Source organism: Mastigoproctus giganteus, chromosome 12 (genome assembly GCF_048544385.1).
Source record: "Mastigoproctus giganteus isolate SK-2022 chromosome 12, ASM4854438v1, whole genome shotgun sequence".
NCBI lineage: Eukaryota > Metazoa > Arthropoda > Arachnida > Uropygi > Thelyphonidae > Mastigoproctus > Mastigoproctus giganteus.
In genome coordinates this window covers 106,139,873-106,163,819 of record NC_143586.1, presented here as the reverse complement: position 1 = coordinate 106,163,819, position 23,947 = coordinate 106,139,873, and the positions used below count along the sequence as shown (strand labels likewise).

At 39.3% G+C, this 23,947-nt stretch overlaps 1 protein-coding gene across 3 annotated transcripts in view; it reads left to right on the top strand.

Annotated features, from left to right (window-relative positions):
- The window catches only part of LOC150077321 (serine/threonine-protein kinase tricornered-like), a 273,055-nt gene that overhangs the window by 124,353 nt on the left and 124,755 nt on the right, over positions 1-23,947 (top strand). For all 3 annotated transcript variants that reach the window (XM_090386939.1, XM_090386937.1, XM_090386938.1), the window contains exons 2-3: positions 9,366-9,514; positions 12,763-12,814. In XM_090386939.1, coding sequence (XP_090243065.1) covers positions 9,366-9,514; positions 12,763-12,814 — 201 coding nt within the window. The remainder of the gene's footprint in view (positions 1-9,365; positions 9,515-12,762; positions 12,815-23,947) is intronic.

Sequence of the window (23,947 nt, the reverse complement as noted above, 5' to 3'; positions counted from 1 at the left end):
GGCGTGGAGACACGTCATGGCACGTTACAGGCACGCGTCATGGTAAGAAGAACTGGTCAGTGTTGAGTTTCCTGCTATTTGCCGCTTTTGTAACCTGCTCCAGCAGGAATGAAGACTGTTTTGTAGATGCACGTAAATGCATCTACAAAACAGTCTATTTTCGTATGCGTGCATGCGCACGCGCATACGAAAATATATGCATGTATATATGCGCATGCATATATATGCGCATAGCTAGAACATAGAAAACTTATTGTTAAGCACCAAAAGCTACAATCTTGCTTTACCATCTCGCGAGGAGTGCCACAAGGGGGAGTTCTTTCGGCTACTCTCTTCGCGGCCGCCCTAGAGCCGTTTCTTGCACGGTACTACAATTTTATAACATATGCTGACGATGTAAAATTCTTCATCACTTCCAAAGACTATGAATCAGCAGAAGGTATTTGTCAGATGGCAAATAGCACAATCAGAGAATTTGAGAGCTACCTGGATTGCATCGGGCTCCGTATTAATGCGCAGAAGTCTGCCCAAATGACCATAACTTGCAAGCAGAATAAAAATGACATCTCGATCTCTGTGAACGGGTCTAATGTGGTAAAAGTGCACTCTCACCTGGACCTGGGTCTTAAGTGGGATGACAGACTCACCTTTGCTCAACACTTCGCCCATATGAAGACAAAAATATTCGCCGCTTTATGGGCTACCAGACAGGAACTGGTAGGAATTAGGGATCCTCAGCTAGCGACCAAGTACATATTAATGTGTGTCCTGCCAATTGCAATGTATGCCTCGCAAATCTGGTCTTCAGCTCCAGATTCACATTATAAGTCCATCCTTGGGATCGAGTACTGGTTCTTGCGATGGCTTAACAGAGTTGCTGGCCACCCTTTTACTATCTCAAGGGCCATTCTCTACTCAAACCTTAACATCACACCCTGGATGCAGCGGACAATTAGCAGGAACATACACACTCTCGCACAAATGCTCACAGGCAGAGTGGATGCTCCAGTCCTGGATAATATTCTAGTCAAACCGCGTGCCACTGCTAGACGTTGCGGAGAAGTAAATAATCCGCTGCGTTCAGTCCTGAACAATCTTAGTAGCCTGCAAAGATTCTTCCCATCAAATGCAGCGAAAATATTTAACTCACTACACATAGATGCCGAAAAAGTGTGTGAGGATGCAACATACCGGAAAGAGATCTTCCAGGATTCGTACAGACTTACCAAAATATGAATCGGCTGCAAAGTACCAAAGAATTTAGAGTAAAAGAGAAACTTTCTGCTTTAAGAACAATAATAATGTGTTGACTGTAAAAATATACCTTCTGTAACAGTTATGTTAATATGTAATTTATAGATGGAATTATTAGTGAATTGTAAATATATCAGTTGTATAATGTATGTACAGAATCATCAATGTGTAAATACTGTATATATTAAACATAAAATGCGTATATAATATTTCGGGACGAGACTACGTGTTCAGTACATGTAACCCACTGCACGTAGTATCTCGTATCCTGATTTATATGAAAATACATATGCGCACTTAGCACCCTCCTGGCACTTTGCCGTCCTTATGGAAATAAACGGATAATAATAATAATAATAATATATATATGTATATATATGCATGCGCATATATATTTTCGTATTTCGTATGCGCGTGCGCATACGAAATACATATGTCTATTTTCGTATGCGCATGCGCACACGAATGCGTGCGCATGCGCATACGAATGCGCACGCGCATACGAAAATAGGCACGCGCACGCGCATACGGAAATAGACATGCGCACGCGCATACAAAAATAGACATGCGCACGCGCATACGGAAATACATATGCGCATGCGCATACGAAACTGGACATGCGCACGCGCATACGAAAATATATATGCGCATGCGCATACGAAAATAGACATGCGCACGCGCATACGAAAATGGACATGCGCATGCGCATACGAAAATATATATGCGCATGCGCATACGAAAATAGACATGCGCATGCGCATACAAAAATGCATATGCGCACGCGCATATGCGCACGCATACGAAAATACATATGCGCACGAAAATACGGAAATACACACATACGAAAATAAAAATGCGCACGCGCATACGAAAATAGACATGCGCACGCGCATACGAAAATAGACATGCGCACGCGCATACGAAAATAGACATGCGCACGCGCATTCGAAAATGAACATGCGCACGCGCATACGAAAATAGACGTGCGCACGCGCATACGAAAATAGATGTGCGCATGCGCATACGAAAATGGGCATGCGCACGCGCATACGAAAATGGACATGCGCACGCGCATACGAAAATAGACATGCGCACGCGCATTCGAAAATGCATATGCGCACGCGCATACGAAAATAGACATGCGCACGCGCATTCGAAAATGAACATGCGCACGCGCATACGAAAATAGACGTGCGCACGCGCATACGAAAATAGATGTGCGCATGCGCATACGAAAATGGACATGCGCACGCGCATACGAAAATAGACATGCGCACGCGCATACGAAAATAGACATGCGCACGCGCATTCGAAAATGAACATGCGCACGCGCATACGAAAATAGACGTGCGCACGCACATACGAAAATAGATGTGCGCATGCGCATACGAAAATGGGCATGCGCACGCGCATACGAAAATGTACATGCGCACGCGCATACGAAAATAGACATGCGCACGCGCATTCGAAAATGCATATGCGCACGCGCATACGAAAATAGACATGCGCACGCGCATTCGAAAATGAACATGCGCACGCGCATACGAAAATAGACGTGCGCACGCGCATACGAAAATAGATGTGCGCATGCGCATACGAAAATGGACATGCGCACGCGCATACGAAAATAGACATGCGCACGCGCATACGAAAATGGACATGCGCACGCGCATACGAAAATGCACATGCGCACGCGCATACCCTACCGAATCAGGCATGTGTTGTGGCTTGGTTGGGCTTTTCAGAATCAGTTTAATAATGTTGGCAGTTTTCCAGTCTGTGGGAAAGTGGCCGCTCTGGGGGAAAAAAGACAGAGATGCAGGTCCATAGAGAAGATGCAGGTCCATCATAGAGATGCAGAGAAGTGGGTCCAGTGGAGTGGGCCCATTCCCCACCAGAGGGAAAATGGGGGGGAGTGGAGGTAACTACCCCCAGCCCGGGGAGTGGAGGCAAAGGATCGATCAAGGGAACGTGGCTAGGAAGGCTTAACGGCAGCAACTGAGCTGTGCTGGTGGTTGTGCCACACCTGGTACGAAAGTCCCATCCTGTCCTAGTTGTCAGAGTCTGATATGTTAGTTCTTGTGTCACACTTGGGACTATAGAATCGGCAAGAAAAGTGAAAGTGTCCCTCTTAACTTAAAGAGGGACACTGGATTATTATTTGTAACCAGGGGCTGTCCAACTCAAATCAGGATGGTGGCAACCCTAGTTGCGCATGTATTTCAATTGCAATGAATTCTGAAACTTCTCTGTTCGTTTCAGAATCGGGTATAAATGAAAATTTATTTTATTTAAAGAAAAAATCTGAAAGTTTTAATAGCCGAAATAAATTGGACCAGAGCCAATTTATTGGATCAGTATATAAATAAATGAAATGAATAAAAATGAAAGAAAATATAATATAATTATATAATTAAATAGTAAACACTGACAAAACAATGCGTACTTTACTTGTACGAGTACTGTAGTACTCTAGCTAAAGCTGTAGTTAAAGTTGTAGTTAAAGCTGTAGCTAAAGCTGTAGTTAAAGCTCTAGCTAAAGCTCTACAGTACTCGTACAAGTAAAGTAGCAAGTTTTTTTTTTTTTTTTTGTGAACCCTAAACACGAGAGGTATTAGAACCTATAGTATTTAGTACCGTGCTTGGGTTGGAGGTTGAGAAGACGAAAGAAGATATTTGTTGACATTGGACTTGACTGTAGATTGTACAAGTAAAGTAGCAAGTTGTAAAATATGTAAAACAATTTACATATTTTCTTTTCTTATCTTACAAGAATTCAGGAAGTTATGAGATAATTTCCATTTTTGGTGGGTTCCTTCGATTAGGGAAAATTCGGATTCTCGAAAGCCTGCTATATTAAACTGGCGCAGTAATTCCATCATTACTCAGGCACAGTAATTCCATCATTACTCAGGCACAGTAATTCCATCATTATTCAGGCACAGTAATTCCATCATTAAAAAGTGTCCTATTTTTCATTAAATTTTATTGGGAACGATGGATTCCCAACGCAGTGCCCGTGGGTACCATTGCGCCCACTTAGGCGTTTTTGAGTACTCGCGGGGAACGTTCATAAGATTAGAAACTTGCAAGGTACATCAATGCTATTTGCATATCAAAGTGTTTGGTAAGCGGTCATTAAAGCAGTATTGAATCCAAAGTGTTTGCACCAGGGGGAGGATATAAACTTTGGGGTACATGCACTGAGGGAGAGGGAGAAGGTAAACTTCGAGGGGTACATGTAGTATATATTTCTATTTATACTCCGGCACGATAAACAAGTCAGTAAAGTTTACAGTAAATCGTGACTACTAAATATTTATCATATTTAGTAGTCACGGGCTTGAACCCCGGTCCACTCAATGAACGCGTGCTATGCACTCCCGCTCCCGACTGGGCTACGTCAGGCCCATTATTATTATTCATTTATTGTAAAAGAATTCTCTTGATAAATAAAATTGTATTGTATAGTATTATTATTATTATTATTATTATTATTATTATTATTTAATATTTACAACATATGTATATGTTACAAACAAATCTGTATATTTATGAATGTTATAATAAGAGAATATGAGAAAACAAAAGAAAATGTTTATTATTTAACATCTAAATACTAATAGTAAGGTCACAAAAAACCACATTACTGACAATAATCACAGTTCAATAATATGAAAATCACCGATTAAAATTTGCAAAAAAATCATACAAATTATAATCAAACATGCAAGTATTATAATAATAATATTCTGCTTTGCTTTTTCTTTGCATATGAATCACTCCATTTATTAATTTTTCTGATAACTCACTCAGGCCTTCTAAGCGTACCTTCGTGCAATATTACAGTACAAATACATATATAATAAAATGATTATAAAATGTATTATTTATAGGCTGCGACCAAACCATCTTGCTTACGGTATACAAAGGGAGAATTAGCCACAACTAGACCCTTGCTGTGAAAATAACATAACAAACGTGGAAGAGATATTACGTAAAACCAGTTCCAAAAATAAACACTCCTAAAACCAGTAAAGATTTCAGGCCCATCGCAATCGGATGCGCTCTGCAAAAAATATTTGAGAAAGCAATCCTCAACACCGTCAATCAGCACTGCTTTGTGGACAGGCCAGAATACTTACATTCTGTGCTTCCTCGAAGGTCGACTATTACAAATTTAATGGAGACTCTACTCCGAATACAACTAGCTTTAAATAATAAACAACAGTTGGACATCGTTTTCCTGGATGTAGCAGCAGCCTTCGACAACGTCTCAATCCCAGCTATAACAGTAATCCTCAAGGAGTATTTCCTCATTTCGGGAAGCACTTTAAGCATTCTGACTAACACCCTTCAAGAAAGAGAAATTATTGCAATAAACCGGAAACAAACAGCAACTTACTGTATCTCCAGGAGAGTACCTCAAGGGGGCGTATTGTCCGCCACCTTCTTCGCAATAGCACTAGCCCCATTTTTAGTTCAAAACTCGGAACAATTTATTACATATGCTGACGATTTGAAATTTTTTGTAACTTCTAAAGAACAAGAAACTGCACCCCATCTATCAGAGGAAGCAAACAAGGCAATCAGGAAACTAGAAGAATATCTGCACTACATTGGCCTGAAACTTAATGAAAAGAAAACTGCCCAAATGACCTTCACCAACAAAAAGAAGAAAAATGAAATTACGATTTTAGTGAATAATACCAGAGTCCAAAAATCCCCCGCACATGTTGACCTTGGCCTTAAGTGGGATGAAGGTTTAAACTTCATACCTCACTTCGAACACATTAGGAAAAAGACATACGCAGCACTCTGGACCACTAGACAAGAACTCACCGGTCTCCGAAGCCCTCATCTTATGATCCAATACATCCTTAAATGCGTTACACCGATTCCGTTGTACGCATCTGGGTCATCGGCCCCGGAGAACAACATCAAGGCCTTCTTAGGAGTAGAACACTGGCTCCTGAGATGGTTAAACAAGATCGCCGGGAAATCGTTTACCATCTCAAGAGCGGTCTTGTCTGCCAATCTGGACATCACACCCTGGAAGTATATCATCATAACTAGAAATATCTTAACTCTGGCAAAGCTACCAACGGAGAGAAATATGTAGTGCTTACATAATCGACCAGCTCCACCACCTCTTCCAACGAATACTAAGTTTTCGGGGTTATCCCGAAAACATGGAAGAGATATTACGTAAAACCAGTTCCAAAAATAAACAATCCTAAAACCAGTAAAGATTTCAGGCCCATCGCAATCGGATGCGCTCTGCAAAAAATATTTGAGAAAGCAATCCTCAACACCGTCAATCAGCACTGCTTTGGGGACAGGCCAGAATACTTACATTCTGTGCTTCCTCGAAGGTCGACTATTACAAATTTAATGGAGACTCTACTCCGAATACAGCTAGCTTTAAATAATAAACAGTTGGACATTGTTTTCCTGGATGTAGCATCAGCCTTCGACAACGTCTCAATCCCAGCTATAACAGTAATCCTCAAGGAGTATTTCCTCATTTCAGGAAGCACTTTAAGCATTCTGACTAACACCCTTCAAGAAAGAGAAATTATCGCAATAAACCGGAAACAAACAGCAACTTACTGTATCTCTAGGGGAGTACCTCAAGGGGGCATATTGTCCGCCACCTTCTTCGCAATAGCACTAGCCCATTTTTAGCTCAAAACTCGGAACAATTTATTACATATGCTGACGATTTGGAATTTTTTGTAATCTCTAAAGAACAAGAAACTGCACCCCATCTATCAGAGGAAGCAAACAAGGCAATCAGGAAACTAGAAGAATATCTGCACTACATTGGCCTGAAACTTAATGAAAAGAAAACTGCCCAAATGACCTTCACCAAAAAAAGAAGAAAAATGAAATTACGATTTTAGTGAATAATACCAGAGTCCAAAAATCCCCCGCACATGTTGACCTTGGCCTTAAGCGGGATGAAGGATTAAACTTCATACCTCACTTCGAACACATTAGGAAAAAGACATATGCAGCACTCTGGAGACATACGCAGCACTCTAGACAAGAACTCACCAGTCTCCGAAGCCCTCATCTCCTGATTCAATACATCCTTAAATGTGTTACACCGATTCCGTTGTATGCATCGACTATCAGGTCATCGGCCCCCGAGAACAACATCAAGGCCTTCGTAGGAGTAGAACACTGGCTCCTGAGATGGATAAACAAGATCGCCGGGAAACCGTTTACCATCTCAAGAGCGGTCTTGTCTGCCAATCTGGACATCACACCTTGGAAGTATATCATCACAACCAGAAACATCTTAACTCTGGCAAAGCTACTAACGAAGAGAACAGATGCGCCGAAAGTGGGAAACGTGATCACTCGCCCTAGGATTATACGACCGAGAATAAACAGGGAAGAACCAAGTCTCAAGTGCCAACTGACTCAATTGGACTCTCTGGGGAGATTTTTCCCAGCAAATACTGTGAATTATTTTAATAACTTAAATATAGATCCAGAGAAACTATGTACAGACAAAATGTATAGGACAGAAATATTTGGTAATGTGTACCGGCAGGTACAAATATAAGAAGACTAATTTAATAATTTATATAATAATATTTAGCATTTAACAACCATTCGCAATTAATTAAACCAACTTAACAATTAATCCATTAACCACATACTCTGTGTTTTTTCATCTCCAAATTTTGTAAATAAGTTCATGTAATATGCTTGTAAATACTGATATAATGTAACCACACCCTCTAGCCACGTGCTGTCTATGGGTGTCTCGAAAGAGAAATAAACAGACAATAATAATAATAATAATAATAATAATAATAACAAATCTGAAACCATAAAGCAAAACTGCCAACGATTGAAATAGTGGCTTCAGCACACTCCTCTTTTCGCCCATACATCGTTTAGTCCTACCTATGAAAGCCGCGGAAACTTTCTAATTACAATAGCATCCGTCACTAAGGAACCAATTCAGGCAATCCTATTCACGGCCTGCGGTCCAGTCGTCTTGTTTGCCATAAACAAACAAAGAATTAGTCGCAAGTAGACTGCTTGTGTGAAACACTATCAAGAGATGGTTTGTGTGAAAATAAAGGGAACCTTTATTTAGTGTGTGAAAATAAAGGGAACCTACATATCATTACCATAAAATGATAATGCCTTTTAGTTTCGTCTCTCTTGAATTTTAGCGATTTATTTTCGCCGTGTACCACCTAACGAGTACCACACTTAGTTGCTGCGATTTTTGTGTTGTGTTTATTTGACATAAATTTATTGAATTTGTGTGTTATAATTACAACATTGTGTAAACTGATAATATAGCCCCTAAACAGTGCAGTAAGAAAAGAAGAAAATTTCAATTAAAATTAAACAAAAAATGTGGCGAAAATTTCAACGTCCTAGGTCTTTGAACGAATAAAAATTGCTATTTTTCGCCTGGGGGATTTCATTACACCGGGGCCGGGGTGAGTTTGACTCCCTGGATTCGAAACTGATGTAATATGAGTTAAAGAACGTTCATAAGGTTAGAAACTTGTATGGTACATCAATGCTATTTGCATATCAAAGTGTTTGGTAAGTAGTCATCAATGCTGTTTACATATCAAAGTGCTTGGTAAGCAGTAGTTTACTTCCTGGTGGGATGCTAATATCACGCAACGTGCACTACGCAGCTAATGAGGGAATACCGCTTACCAGTAGTTACTAGTAAGCCTGCGAAAACACAGCGTGACTGTCGTGAAATGTGAGCTATACTACCATATCGTGATTTTGCTTTTTTCTCTCGCACTTCGTGGATTATTTTACTTGGAGTTCTTCTCTGCACTAATTGTGCTACTTTTTTCCACAAACTGAGTGTTGTGCCTGCTACTCTTTCGTAAACTCTCAAATGTGCCCGTAGGAGCAAAAAGGTCGGGGATCGCAGACCTAAGCCATTATTGACCGAATGAAACACCACCGTAAATCGGTTTTAAACTGCTTATTCTTGTCTAGGAAACATTTGTATTTCTGCTACTGACGCATGCGCGAATTGTTATAATATACAGTGGCAGTATTTCGAGGAGAGTTACGTATCTTGACTGTTGGTGTATATATTTTTATAGAGAAGGAAGACAAGAGGCAGAATGGTTGCCACAGAAAGTGGTCAAGTAAGATTTAGTGGACATACGTTAGACAAAGCCATCAAAGCCAAAGTACATTTGGAGAACTATTATTCTAATCTCCTGTCTCAGCATGTAGAAAGGAAGAATAGGTAAGTTTTGTATTTCCATTATAAATACGACTATATCAAATACGTTAAAAATGAAAAGCAAATGAGTTAATTTACAGTTATGGTAAAATATTTAGTAATTAGGAGCTTTGATACCCATTTGAAATGTCTGACAGTTAACATCTGCCGTTATGTGAAGTCTTCAGCTCTACAATGCGAACTTTGTCATTTCCGGTATACTAAACGAGAGCCGAACGATAGCTAAGATTTTTGTAAAAGACCATTTCTGGCTTATGTGGAGACATTTTATTTTCAAACTTTATTTACATTTATAAAATTTCGGATATATACTTTTCATTTCATAAAAATTAGTGTTCTAATGATTTGTGTTTTTATATATTTCATTTAATTCATTTTTGGGCTGGAACTCCAGATTATGGGTACATCTTGTCACCGCGTTGCGGGCATGAATTCGTGACGGATTCAAGCAAAAGAAGTGTGGGTTTTTTAATAGACTTTCATTTTTGGCTAGTGAGAAAAAAGGTTATGTTAGTTTACGCCAGTAATTCGGGACGGATTCGAGCAAAACAAGCCACTTCCTTCGGAGGTGTATCCATAATCTGGAGTATAACCCATTTCTGTAATTAATGAAATTTCCCGATTACTTTTTATTTGGTAGTTTGCATATTAAAATTAGTTATCTCATACTTCCCTTATAAAAGCATCAGTCATCCAGCCCCTACCCTTAGCTCCTCCGCGGTGGCTAAACTGGTGGTATAGTAATTCACCACTTCGTTTTCGTTATGCCGTTGTAAACTGCACAGAAGCAGACAGTAATGTACTAATTACCTTTATTTACATATTGATGGACTAGTGAGATGAGTCACCGACCCTTGACTTTATAGACTTAACTTGACATGGATAAATATACAGTGTATCTATCAATGTGTAAAGCAGCAATTGTAAATAACACATGAACGTTGTATTTATTTTTCAGTTTATGTCATTTTTTTGTGTACAAGAGCTTCAACCCCAGGGGCTCACATCCAGTGAGTATGGGCTTGGCACACTCAGGGTCCTGAGCTGGATATCATTCTTCTCTTTCTTGGTGATTCCCTTCTACTTCTCCCTATCTCTCCCGGAGTAATTCAGAATTTTTTTTTTTTCTTTTGCCTGGTGCAGCATAAGCTTCAGGCTTCCTTGCACCATAAGGCTAATAATAATAATAAATCATTCAGGATTTATTATTATAAATCCTGAACAGTGGGCTGTATATATAAATACAAGGGCAGTTTAAAGGATGAAGTGGGTAACTGCAGATCTGTAAGTTTTAACTTCTGTGCCAAGAAAAATAATGGAATCGATAGTTAAAGAAGTAATTCAAGGTCATTTTGGGAAGTAGAGCCATAAATCAATGAAATTAGGGATTGGTTAAAGGGAGATCACACCTCACCAATTTGATTTTTCTACTGTGAGGTTACAGAGGAACTGAATGCAAAGAATAATTTTGATGTTGTATACTTAGATTTCAGTCCAGCTTTTGATTCTGTACAATTTTATAAATTGGAGCAATGTGGTAATAGGGGAATGTTACTACCATGGCTAAATGGATGTTTAAGTGATAGGAGACAGTATTTTTGTGAATGGCTCCTCTTTTCATGGACAAATGTGACGGAGCCTGGCTCCACAAGCGTCAGTGTTGGTAGTGATATAGGTATTTTAAGTTGATGGCTAAGTTTTCTGATGAAATAAAAGTGGGTACAACGGTTAACGTTAGTGTCTAGTAATATTTAAAAAGCCATCAAAGTACATTTGGAGTACATCAAAGTACATTTGCATAAGTAGAATTACCTGTTATTGTAATTATACTATGTAATTTAATTAAATGTTACATAAATTGATGAAGTATAGGTGAGCAAAGAGATTTGTTGTTTCTGTGTAACCTTAACTGGAAAGAATCAATGAAAGTGAATCTCTAAAAAAAATTTAGAGACATAGATTCAAATTGAGGAAGGTTGGTTGCAGGACAGATGTATGGAGGTTTGCTTTCAGCTAGTGGGTAGTTGATTGTTAGAACAAACTGTCATTTACTGCTGTTGTGGAAGTGAGTAGTTTGAATAAATTCAAGGGAGAACTAGAGAGAGATTATTGGAGGGTTGGATAGGTGATGTGTGAGGTGCTTTTTTTTTTTTTTGACTGATGCTGTGTAAGCTTGCTTTCTTGTATCATTTGCCTCATTTTTATCATTCCTAATACTACAGAATCATCACTAATTGATATAGTATATAGATTAGTGATGATTCTGTCATTAAAATATTCCATCAGAAAATTAAGAACTACGATCACTGTATGTGGTTTTTCCCTATATAGTGAATTTCAGGAAGCTCTTGATGGAGTTTCAGGAAGCATTTCACATTAGCCATGTTACCTAGGAAAACAAACTGAGATCACAATTACAGCTGATGAAATTGTACTCTAAATTGCATTTTTCAGGCAGTTCATCTCCATGACTGCATTGGGATGACCTTCCTTACTGCATCATACACGTAATAGTCTGTTTATTGATGAACTGCATATAATGGATAACTGATTTATTGTCATCCAAATATCGATGAAATGAATTACAAATGGCAAATTGCCCTTCTTTGTCATCGTTGGTAAGTGATTGTTCCATCTGACATTTGTAGGAAAACAGTTTTAAGTGTTGTTGAACAGTGTTTAAAGTGGATGTTTATTTTAAACTCAGTTATAATTGTTTCACAGATTTTCTTGCACTATGAATAATCACATTTTGTACATGCATAGTATTTTCAGGTATCCTTGCATGCTTCTTTCTGCTGACAATAAACTTCTTTCCATCTATCACATAACCAGCTCAGTTTGTAAAGAAGTCTGAACAGCCTCTCATTTCACATGAGGCTGTTTAGTCTTTTTACTAACTAACCTGGAAATTGTTGATTTTTCTGGACATTTTTCCAACCAAATCTCACTTTAAACTCGCATTACATTTGAAAAACCTGGCAGTTTGATAAAACTTTTTCGCGCGCAAAAAAAACAAAAAAACATGCTGCTTGGTAGTTTACTTCATCTTGCATACATATTTACCCACTAAGATGCATCACTAACTGATTAAAAACTCCTTCCTTTCTGTGTTTAATGAACCCAAATTCACTAGTGCCAGCCTACCACATCAAAAAATATAAATTCAAAAGTGTTGCATCTTTTCTTGCTGACCCTGTATTTGTTTATGTGTATTAACAAATAACAATAAATCATATTGTATTTTTTAGGCATGAAAGACTTGAAGAATCAATGAAAGAAGAAGGGCTTTCAGAGCAGCAGGCAAGCAATTTTTGGGCATTATTTCACTCTTTTGCTGACATATTTTACAAAAAATTATATAATAATGAACAGTTCACTTAAATAGATAATTATGGTAATTCACAAACATAAATGACCTCCCAGAAGTGGAGTGCATAATTCTTTCAAGTGATCTACCCTCATTTTTTACAAGTTTTGTCTAATTCAGAAAGAAAGAAATATTTCACAGGATGATGTGACTACATGAGATAGAATTATATGACCATTGTTTTGCCTGTGGTGGGAATGAATGCGATACACCATGACATAAAATGCACAGCCTATTGTTTAACTGTTGCGTTAGTGTATCAGTTTCTTTAATCAGTTTACAATGAAGTTCTAAACTCCTTTGGAGGGGGAGGGAATTGGAGGGCAGAAGGGATTTATTTTTTAATATATGTGATCTATTGTGTTTATCCCAAGGAACCAGGACTGAATTAGCCTATCACCAGAGGGGCATTTGCATATCATCAAGGAGAAAGTATTTTGAAGGTGGAGGACTGCTTATAAAAATGTGCCTAATGTAATAGTGTTAGAAATTTTTGATCAGACCTGGTGGGGAGGGGGGGTGGGATGCGCTTGCAATTCAAGTCCTTGATAAGAATCATTGTGAGCAAACTGTCTTTGTTCAAAAGGAGGAGATGGTCTTATTAAGATCTTATTATTATAAGCTCTTATTAAGATCTTATTATTATAAGCTCTTATTAAGACACATGAAAATTGTGAAGCTCTTATAATTGTGAAGGAAACCAGGAATGATTTTGTAATAAAAACAAATTGAATAGGACTAGAATAGGATCTGTTTTAGTGTTGCTATTGACAACATATAGCAACTGAGTTTTTGATTATTCATGTTACTAATGACATAAAATGCATGTGAACTGAGGACTTGGTAGTGAAAACAGTATTATACTACCTGTTTTTACTGCTAAGTCCTCAGTTCATATGGTAGTAAAAATGGGATTATACTGAAAAGCTGTTGAAAGTTAGGACAGTTTTTAAATTCTATGTGGAATTTTCTTAAAGACATAACTACTGTCAAGAGTAAAGGGATGGGCTTTTACTTTCACAAGGGTGAATAAAGCTGGATGGGAGGAAATCATTGTATGACAATTTAGTATGTGATTCAGCAGTTATATGAATGTATCGGGGAAGTGAACAAAAAACAGATACAAAGTTTAAACTGTTATTTTATTTTAATGGGAGAAGAGGAGGGGAAGGCGAGTTAGCCTTTTGATCAAATTTTACCCCGATTCTGAAGTCTCAGGTGAATACTGTGTCTGTGCATTTTGAAATGGTTAGTGTTAAAGAAAGATTGACAGTTAGAGTGTAATACAGATGACTTGGTTGTGATGAGTATGATATGCATTGTGAATGTGGGATTCATCTTGCAGTTAGATCAAGGTTGGTAACTTAACCTGTGAAATAAATTTTGTGTGTTAGCTTTGACTATTATCTCTGTATCAGCATGTCATGGAGATTATGAGGGACAAAAATTTCCTAGATCTGATCATCACCAAAGATTTGGGTAACATAACAAATATGATGGTACCGGAACCATTACAGTGAATAACCGTATTGCTTTCATGTGGACTGTACAATAACAAATATGATTTGATGGTTAGGGGTAAAGAGTTGTAATTTAAAAAAGGTGTATGTGCTAGGTGCAGAGTGTGTGAAAAAATTAGGCACCAACTCAGCGTTTAGATGGGCATCTATGAGAGTTTGAAGAGTTGGGTAGATACCCTCGAAGGAATTAAAATGGGGTGCCCCATCAAGCTCTCAGCTGCCCAACTCAACTCATGAGCTCACTCTTGTGCATCAGACAATACAACCTCAATCTTCAAGATAGAATGTGCTGGTCTCATAGGAGCTAGTTATTGTCGGTGATTCTATTGTCAGGGAGATGGAAAATATATTGTACAAAAAGGATAGGTGTAATATGAGATGGGAAATATATTGTGCAAAAAAGGATAGGTGGAATATGACCAGGGTATATCTGGCAGGGGCAAAGGTTGATGACATTGTAGAGCAGATATGTTTTAATGGGATACATATAAATTAACAGGTAACACAGAAGCCTATGATAGATATCAACTGGTCTGTAACCAAGTTACAAAGGAGGTTAGGCAGGCAAAGGATGCAAAGAAAAACAGCAAAGAGTTTACTTATGTAAACTCTAGAAGGAAGGGAATGAATTAGATTGGTCCACTTGATATCGATGGTTCAACTGTTGATGATCCTGCTCAGGCAGGTAACAAACTAAATGAATATTTTGCATCTACATTCACACATGAGGAGTTATTCAGGGAGGGGAATGCCAGAGGTGTATTAAACTCTGGCAGTAAGCTAGATAATCTTGTAATAACTGAGAGTAAAGTGGAGGAGAAATTGTTGAAGATAAACATAAGAAAGGCACCTGGGGTGGATGGAATCTATCCAGTTATATTAAAGGAGGCAGTAAAGGAAGTAAGCAGACCCTTAGCCATAATTATGAGAGCTTCCTTGGACTCAGGAGAGGTACCCATGGACTGTAGATGTGCAAATGTGACCCCAATCGACAAAGGAGGATCAAAGGGAGACACAGTTAATTACAGACCTGTTAGTTTAACTTCTGTTCCAGGGAAATTAATGAAGGTACTGGTTAAAGAAGCATTGCAGGATCATCTAGACAAGAATTCAGTTATAGCTCAGATACAGCATGAATTTGTTAAGGGGAAGTTTTGTCTGACCAATTTGATTAGATACTATGATGTACTCACAAAGGAACTGGATGCAAAAAATAATTTTGATATCATATATGTGGATCTTAGAAAGGCCTTTGATACTTTTGCACATGGAAGACTGCTACACAAATTGGAGCAGTGTGGCATTGGAGGCAAATTGCTGCTATGGATAAAGGGATGGTTGAGTGGGAGAAGACAGATAGTGGTAATCAATGTGGACACTGCTCTTTGTGGACTAATGTTATTAGTTGAGTCCCCAGGGTTCAGTGTTGGGTTCATTGTTGTTTTCTGTATTTATAAATGATATTGATGATGGTATATCAGGCTTAATGTCCAAGTTTGCAGACGATATTAAAGTTGGCAGGGTTGTTAATGACACTAATGACAGTACGCTGCTGCAACAGGATCTAGAAAAGTTGAGCAGATGGGCTGAGAGGTGGCAACTGAAGTTTAACATTGACAAATGTGGAGTACCGCCTATGGGAAGCAGTAACCCCAGAGTAACGTATCAACTGTGTGGTACTACACTGAAAGTGGTAGAGAGTGAAAAGGACCTGGGGGTAATTGTTCAGGCAGATATGAAGTTTTCTGAGCAGTGCAGATAGCAAGAGTAGCTTAGCATTAGCATTAGTAGAAGCATTTGATGCAAGAAAGCAAGCTTATGCAGCATCAGCCAAAAAAAAAAAAAAAACCCACTTCCACTTCACCCCTCTGTTCGTTCAAAATACCTGTCCAGCTGAGCCTTAAACTTATTTAGGCTATCAACCTCCACTACAAGGGATGGAAGTCTGTTCCACCAACCAACCACCCGCTGGCTAAAGGCAAATTTCCGCACGTCTATCCTACATCTGTCTTTCCTCAATTTGAATTTATGCCCTCTCAGGTGATTATTCTGAGCTAGAGGAAGAATCCCATCAGCATTGAGCATGCTCAAACCATTCAAGGCTTTATACACCTCTATCAGATCACCTCGCTGGTGCCTAGTCTCCAGACACTGTAATTTGCAAAACTTAAGCCTTTCTTCGTAAGAGCACCCCTTTGTTCCATTCACTAATCTTGTTGCCCTTCTCTGTACTCGTTCCAGCAGCTCTACATCCTTCTTGAAATGAGGCCTCCAGACCTGTATACAGTACTCTAGGTGTGGCCTGACCATTTGCCTTATACAAGGGAATAATCACCTCCTTATCCCTGCTGGAAAAATTCCTGTATATCATTGACAATACTCCATGAGCTACTCTTGCAGCCCATCTGCACTGCCCAGAGAACTTCATATCTGCCTGCACAACCACCCCCAAGTCCCTTTCATTCTCTACCACTGTCAGTGTAGTACCACAGAGTTGATACGTTGCTCTGGGGTTGCTGTTTCCCATGTGTAGTACTTTACATTTAGCATTAGCATTAGTAGAGGCATATGATGCAAGAAAGCAAGCTTATTCAGCATCAGCCAAAAGAAAAAAAAAAAAAAAACAACCACTACTCCCATTTCACCCCTCCATTCGTTCGAAATACCTGTCCAGCTGAACCTTAAATTTGTTTAGGCTATCACCTTCAACAACAAGCGATGGAAGTCTATTCCACAAACCAACTGCCCGCTGGCTAAAGGCAAATTTCCGCACATCTATCCGACATCCATCCTTCCTCAATTTGAATTTATGCCCTCTCAGGTGATTATTCTGAGCAAGAGGAAGAATCCCATCGGCATTGAGCATGCTCAAGCCATTCAAAGCCTTATACACCTATCAGATCACCTTGCCGATGCCTAGTCTCCAGGCTCTGTAATTTGCAAAACTTAAGCCTTTCTTCGTAAGAGCAACCCTTTGTTCCATTCACTAATCTTGTTGCCCTTCTCTGTACTCGTTCCAGCAGCTCTACATCCTTGAAATGAGGCCTCCAGACCTGTATACAGTACTCAAGGTGTGGCCTGACCAATGCCTTATACAAGGGAATAATCACATCCCTGTCCCTGCTAGAAAAATTCCTGTATATCTTTGACAAGACACCATGAGCTACTCTTGCAGCTCGTCTGCACTGCTCAGAGAACTTCATATCTGCCTGCACAATTACCCCCAGGTCCTTTTCATTCTTTACCACTGTCAGCGTAGTACCACAGAGTTGGTTACGTTGATCTGGGGTTACTGTTTCCATATGTAGTACTTTACATTTGTCAATGTTAAACTTCATTTGCCACCTCTCAGCCCATCTGCTCAACCTTTCCAGATCCTGTTGCAGCAGCATAGTATCCGTAGTGTCCTTAACAACCCTGCCAACATTTGTATCGTCTGCAAACTTGGACATTAAGCCTGATACACCATCATCAATATCATTTATAAATACAGAAAACAACAATGGACCCAACACTGAACCCTGAGGAACTCCACTAATAACATTAGTCCACGTTGAGCAGTGTCCATTGATTACCACTCTCTGTCTTCTGCCACTCAACCATCCCTTTATCCATAGCAGCAATTTGCCTCCAATGCCACACTGCTCCAATTTGTGCTGCAGTCTTCCATGCGCAACAGTATCAAAAGCCTTTCTAAGATCCAAATATATAATATCAAAGTTATTCCCTCCATCCAATTCTTTTGTGACTACATCATAGTATCCAATCAAATTGGTCAGACAAGACCTGCCCTTAACAAACCCATGCTGTGTCTGAGCTATAACTGAATTCTTGTCCAGATGATCCTGCAGTGCTTCTTTAACCAGTGCCTCCATTAATTTTCCTGGAACCGAAGTTAAACTACCAGGTCTATAATTACTTGTGTCAGCCTTTGATCCTCCTTTGTGAATTGGGGTTACATTTGCACATCTCCAGTCCATGGGTACCTCCCCTGAGTCCAAAGAAGCTCTCATAATTATGGCTAAGGGTTTGCTTACTTCCTTTGCTGCCTCCTTTAATATAACTGGATAGATCCCATCCACCCTGGGTGCCTTTTTTATGTTTATCCTCAACAATTTCTCCTCCACTTTCCTCTCAGTTATTAGAAAATCATCTAACTCACTGCCAATGTTTACTTCACCTACGACATTCCCCTTCCTGAATAACTCCTCATGTGTGAATGTACATGCAAAATACTCGTTTAGATTGTTAGCCACCTGAGCTGGATCCTCAACTGTTGAACCATCAACATCCAGTGGACCAATCTGATTCATCCCTTTCCTTCTTGAGTTTAAATAGGTAAAGAACTCTTTTCTGATTTTCTTTGCATCCTTTGCCAAGGATTTCTCATAATCTGCCTTTGCCTGCCTAATCTCCTTTGTGACTTGGTTACAGACCAACTTATATCTATCATAGGCTTCCACGTCACCCATTAATTTGTATGTATCCCATGCATTTTTCTTCTCTGCCATATGTCTCATTAGTTCATCTGACAACCATTTAGGCCTGAACCTTGAACAATATTTCTTGGTTGGTATGTAAAGCCTGGTAGCTTCCAAGATTAGTTCCTTGAATGCTTCCCATTTTGAATTTGCTGTTGGTAACATCATCAGTTGGTCCCACTGTATAGAATTTAAATACTGTCTCAGATCATCATAGTCGCCTTTACGAAAGCAAAAACCCTTCCCTTTACCTCTGATGGTAGTTACCTCCTTGAGTAAATCTCACTTCAGCACACTGTGATCACTGCCACCCAGTGGTTCCTTTATCTGCAGATTCTTAATGCATGAAGAATCACTACTGATAATCAGATCAAGAGTATTACTCCCTCTAGTTGCCTCCCGAACATGCTGGTTTAGAAAACAATCATCCAATAAATCCACAAAAGCCTTGCTAGTGTGTGAGTGACCAACCCGCAAATTCCAGTCAATATCTGGGAAATTAAAATCCCCCATTATAAGACTCTCTGATTTACTGGCCCATTCTATTTCCCTGTACAGTATCTTATTATACTCATCAGAGTCATTAGGCCTATAGCACACTCCTACTCTCAATTTTGATTTACCTATGCTTATGTCACACCAAACTGACTCGACACTGCCCTGTCCATCGATGTCGACTGGCTTCACTTCCTTGGATTTTATGTGTTTTTTAACTAATAGCATAACCCCTCCTCCCTTCCTATCCTGTCTATCCTTTCTGTAGACGTTGTACTCCCCAAATTCCAGTTCTGCATTCCTTATATCTGTGTGACACCACGTCTCTGATATCCCAACAATATCTGCCTTTGATGTTTTGAGTAATACCTCAAATTCATCAAATTTATTTACTAAACTCCTAGCATTGGTGTACACGCAAGTATACATGCACCTGTTTCTATTCTTAGCTACCCTAACACAACCCATGTGTTTACTTGTACCGCAATGACTTCCAGCAGTCTCTGAAATATCCTGCATCTTGTTTTTCAGGCTTCTGCTCATTCCAATAGAAGCAGTGCAAGAATCTCTTTCACCTCTGCCAGTGGCTACTGTTAATCCATTAGTCTTTGTCTCCCCCCAAGCTAGCAGTTTTCCGAGCCACCTAACACTGCCTCGATAGCATCAGCAAATATTCTTGCACCCTTTCTATTTAAGTGTATCCCATCCCTGTAGAAGCAATCTTTCCTGTTAACAAGTACATTCCAGGCTGAAAAAAATTCTACCCCTTGAGCCTTGCACAATCTTTCCAGGGCCGAATTGATCAACAAGGCTCTCATCATATACTCCCTCCTATCGTGTCTGGGCAGAATTGCAGACACTTTCAAATTCAACCCTACTTCACGGCTTTTTTTCAACAGTGACCTGTACTTGTTAAGTAATTCCGCTGGTCTCTTACTCAATGTTAAACCTACTCAATTTGTCAATGTTAAACTTCATTTGCCACCTCTTAGCCCATCTGCTCAACCTTTCCAGATCCTGTTGCAGCAGCATAGTGTCAGTAGTGTCCTTGACAACCCTGCCAACCTTTGTATCGTCTGCAAACTTGGACATTAAGCTTGATATACCGTCATCAATATCATTTATAAATACAGAAAACAGTAATGGACCCAACACTGAGCCCTGAGGGACTCCACTAATAACATTAGTCCACGATGAGCAGTGTCCATTGATTACCACTCTCTGTCTTCTCCCCCTCAACCACCCCTTTATCCATAGTAGCAATTTGCCTCCAATGTCACACTGCTCCAATTTGTGTAGCAGTCTTCCATTTGCAACAGTATCAAAAGCCTTTCTAAGATCCAAGTATATAATATCAAAGCTATTCCCTGCATCCAGTTCTTTTGTGACTGCATCATAATATCCAATCAAATTGGTCAGGCAAGACTTCCCCTTAACAAAACCATGCTGTGTCCGAGCTATAACTGAAGTCTTGTCTAAATGATCCTGCAGTGCTTCTTTAACCAGTGCCTCCATTAATTTTCCTGGAACAGAAGTTAAGCTCACAGGTCTATAATTACTTGTGTCAGCCTTTGATCCTCCTTTGTGAATTGGGGTCACATTTGCACATTTCCAGTCTATGGGTACCTCCCCTGAGTCCAAGGAAGCTCTCATAATTATGGCTAAGGGTTTGCTTACTTCCTTTGCTGCCTCCTTTAATATAACTGGATAGATCCCATCCACCCCGGGTGCCTTTCTTGTGTTTATCTTCAACAGTTTCTCCTCCACTTTACTCCCAGTTATTTCAAGATTCTGTAGCTTACTGCTAGAGTTGAATACACCTCTGGCATTCCCCTTGCTGAATAACTCCTCATGTGTGAATGTCGATGCAAAATATTCATTTAGTTTGTTAGCTACCTGAGCAGGGTCATCAACAGTTGACCCATCAATATCAAGTGGACCAATCTGATTCATCCCCTTCCTTCTAGAGTTTACATAAGTAAAGAACTCTTTGCTGTTTTTCTTTGCATCCCTTGCCAAGGATTTCTCGTAATCTGCCTTTGCCTGCCTAACCTCCTTTGTAACTTGGTTGCATATCAACTTGTATCTATCATAGGCTTCTGTGTCATGTGTTAATTTGTAAGTATCCCATGCATTTTTCTTCTCTGCCATATGCCTCATTAGTTCATCTGACATCCATTTTGGCCTAAACCTTGAACAATATTTCTTAGTTGGTATGTAATGCCTAGTAGCTTCCAAGATTAATTCTTTGAATGCTTCCCATTTTGAATTTGCTGTTGGTAACATCATCAGTTGGTCCCACTGTATAGAATTTAAATACTGTCTCAGTCCATCGTAGTCGCCTTTACGGAAGCAATAACCCTTCCCTTTACCCCTAATGGTAGTTACCTCTTTGAGTAAATCCCACTTCAGCACACTGTGATCACTGCCACCTAGTGGTTCATTTATCTGCAGATTCTTAATGCATGAAGAATCACTGCTGATAATCAAATCAAGAGTATTACTCCCTCTAGTTGCCTCCCGAACATGCTGATGTAGAAAACAATCATCCAATAAATCCACAAAAGCCCTGCTAGTGTGTGAGTGACCAGCCCCCAAATTCCAGTCAATATCTGGGAAATTAAAATCTCCCATTATAAGACTCTGATTTACTGGCCCACTCTATTTCTCTGTACAGTTTCTTATTATACTCATCAGAGTCATTAGGCCTATAGCACACTCCTACTCTCAATTTTGATCTCCCAATGCTTATGTCACACCAAACTGACTCAACACTGCACTGTCCAGCGATGTCGACTGGCTTCACTTCCTTGGTTTTTATGTGTTTCTTAACTAATGGCATAACCCCTCCCCCCTTCCTATCCTGTCTATCCTTTCTGTAGACGTTGTACTCCCCAAATTCCAGTTCTGCATCCCTTATATCTGTGTGACACCACGTCTCTGATATCCCAACAATATCTGCCTTTGATGTTTTGAGCATAACTTATGGTGTCTTGTCAATGATATATAGGAATTTTTCTAGCAGGGATAAGGTGATTATCCCCTTGTATAAGGCAGTGGTCAGGCCACACCTTGAGTACTGTATACAGGTCTGGAGGCCTCATTTTAAGAAAGATGTAGAGCTGTTGGAACGAGTACAGAGAAGAGAAACAAGATTTAGTGAATGGAACAAAGGGTTGCTCTTACGAAGAAAGGCTTAAGTTTTGCAAATTACTTTTTAATTTATTATTTAATTTCGATCCTTCTAAAACTAGGCGCTTGTGAGATGATCTGATTGTGGTGTATAAAGCTTTGAATGGTTTGAGCATGCTCAGTGCTGATGGGATTCTTCCTCTTGCTCAGAATAATTGCCTGAGAGGGCATAAATTCAAATTGAGGAAAGTAGGATAGATGTGCGGAAATTTGCCTTTATCCAGCGGGTGGTTGATTGTTGAAACAAACTTCCATCTATCGTAGAATTGATCGTTTAAACATATTCATGGCAGAACCAGACAAACATTTGGAGCGAGTGGATGGGTGAAATGAGAAGGGTGTGTATGTGTGTGTTTGTTTTGTTTTTCTCTCTAGCTGATGCTATATCAGCTTGCTTTCTTTCGTCATGTGCTCTTGCTAATGCTACCAATTCCTTAAATGCTGATCTCCAAGTAATTCTCCTGTGGGACAAATAAAATTTATTTAGTTTCGATCCTTCTAAAACTCAGTCAGTCCTGTCTTGTATTTTGCTAAAAAAAGGATTCTTTTGCTCTTATGCTTATTTTTAACGACAGATTTCTAGGTGAGATCACATATCTCTATTAAGGATTACCTTGACTTCTAATCTTTGTTGGCATAAGCACATCACAAATATTGCTCTCCTCTGCTTATAAAAAACTGGGTTTTTTCTTTTGCTCTTGGCATTACTTTTCTTCTAAACAGCTACTCACTCTGTACAAATCTTATATCTGCCCTACCATCAAATATTGTTCCTACATCTGGAGCAGTGTCCCCATAACCTCTGTTGGGCTTTTAGACTCAATTGATTGTCTATAGTGTACCACCTTCTCTATTCCAAAGAGTCTAAATATGTGCTGCAGTTAGTCAACATCTACTTACTGTACTTCAATGTCACAAAACCAACTTTTGTTCTTTGTATTTATCTCTTCAACTTCTATTTTCTGGAACAACCTTCATTCACTTTCACATAATCTATAGAAATTCATAATGGCAACATGTATCTTCTTTTATCTTCTCAGCTTTCAACCCATGCATGAAACTAAGTATTGCAGGTACTGATACCTTTTGTGTTTGGGGTTTTCTTAAAAATACAACTATAGACTTTAGTGGCAGGAAAGATTGAGTTTATATAGTTAAGGGTTTATGAAAGGATCATCTTGATCAGTGTAATATCTTAATCAATCATAGCACCTACTTTTAAAGGGAAGCTAATTCTTAATTATTGAAAAATTATTAAGATATGGTTGCACAGATCATGGATGCAAGACACGGTTTTGATTTTATCCACTTTGACTTTTACCAAAGTGTTTTGACATGCTACTTGCTGTTCAAGCTGAAATGTGTTGATATTAAGGAT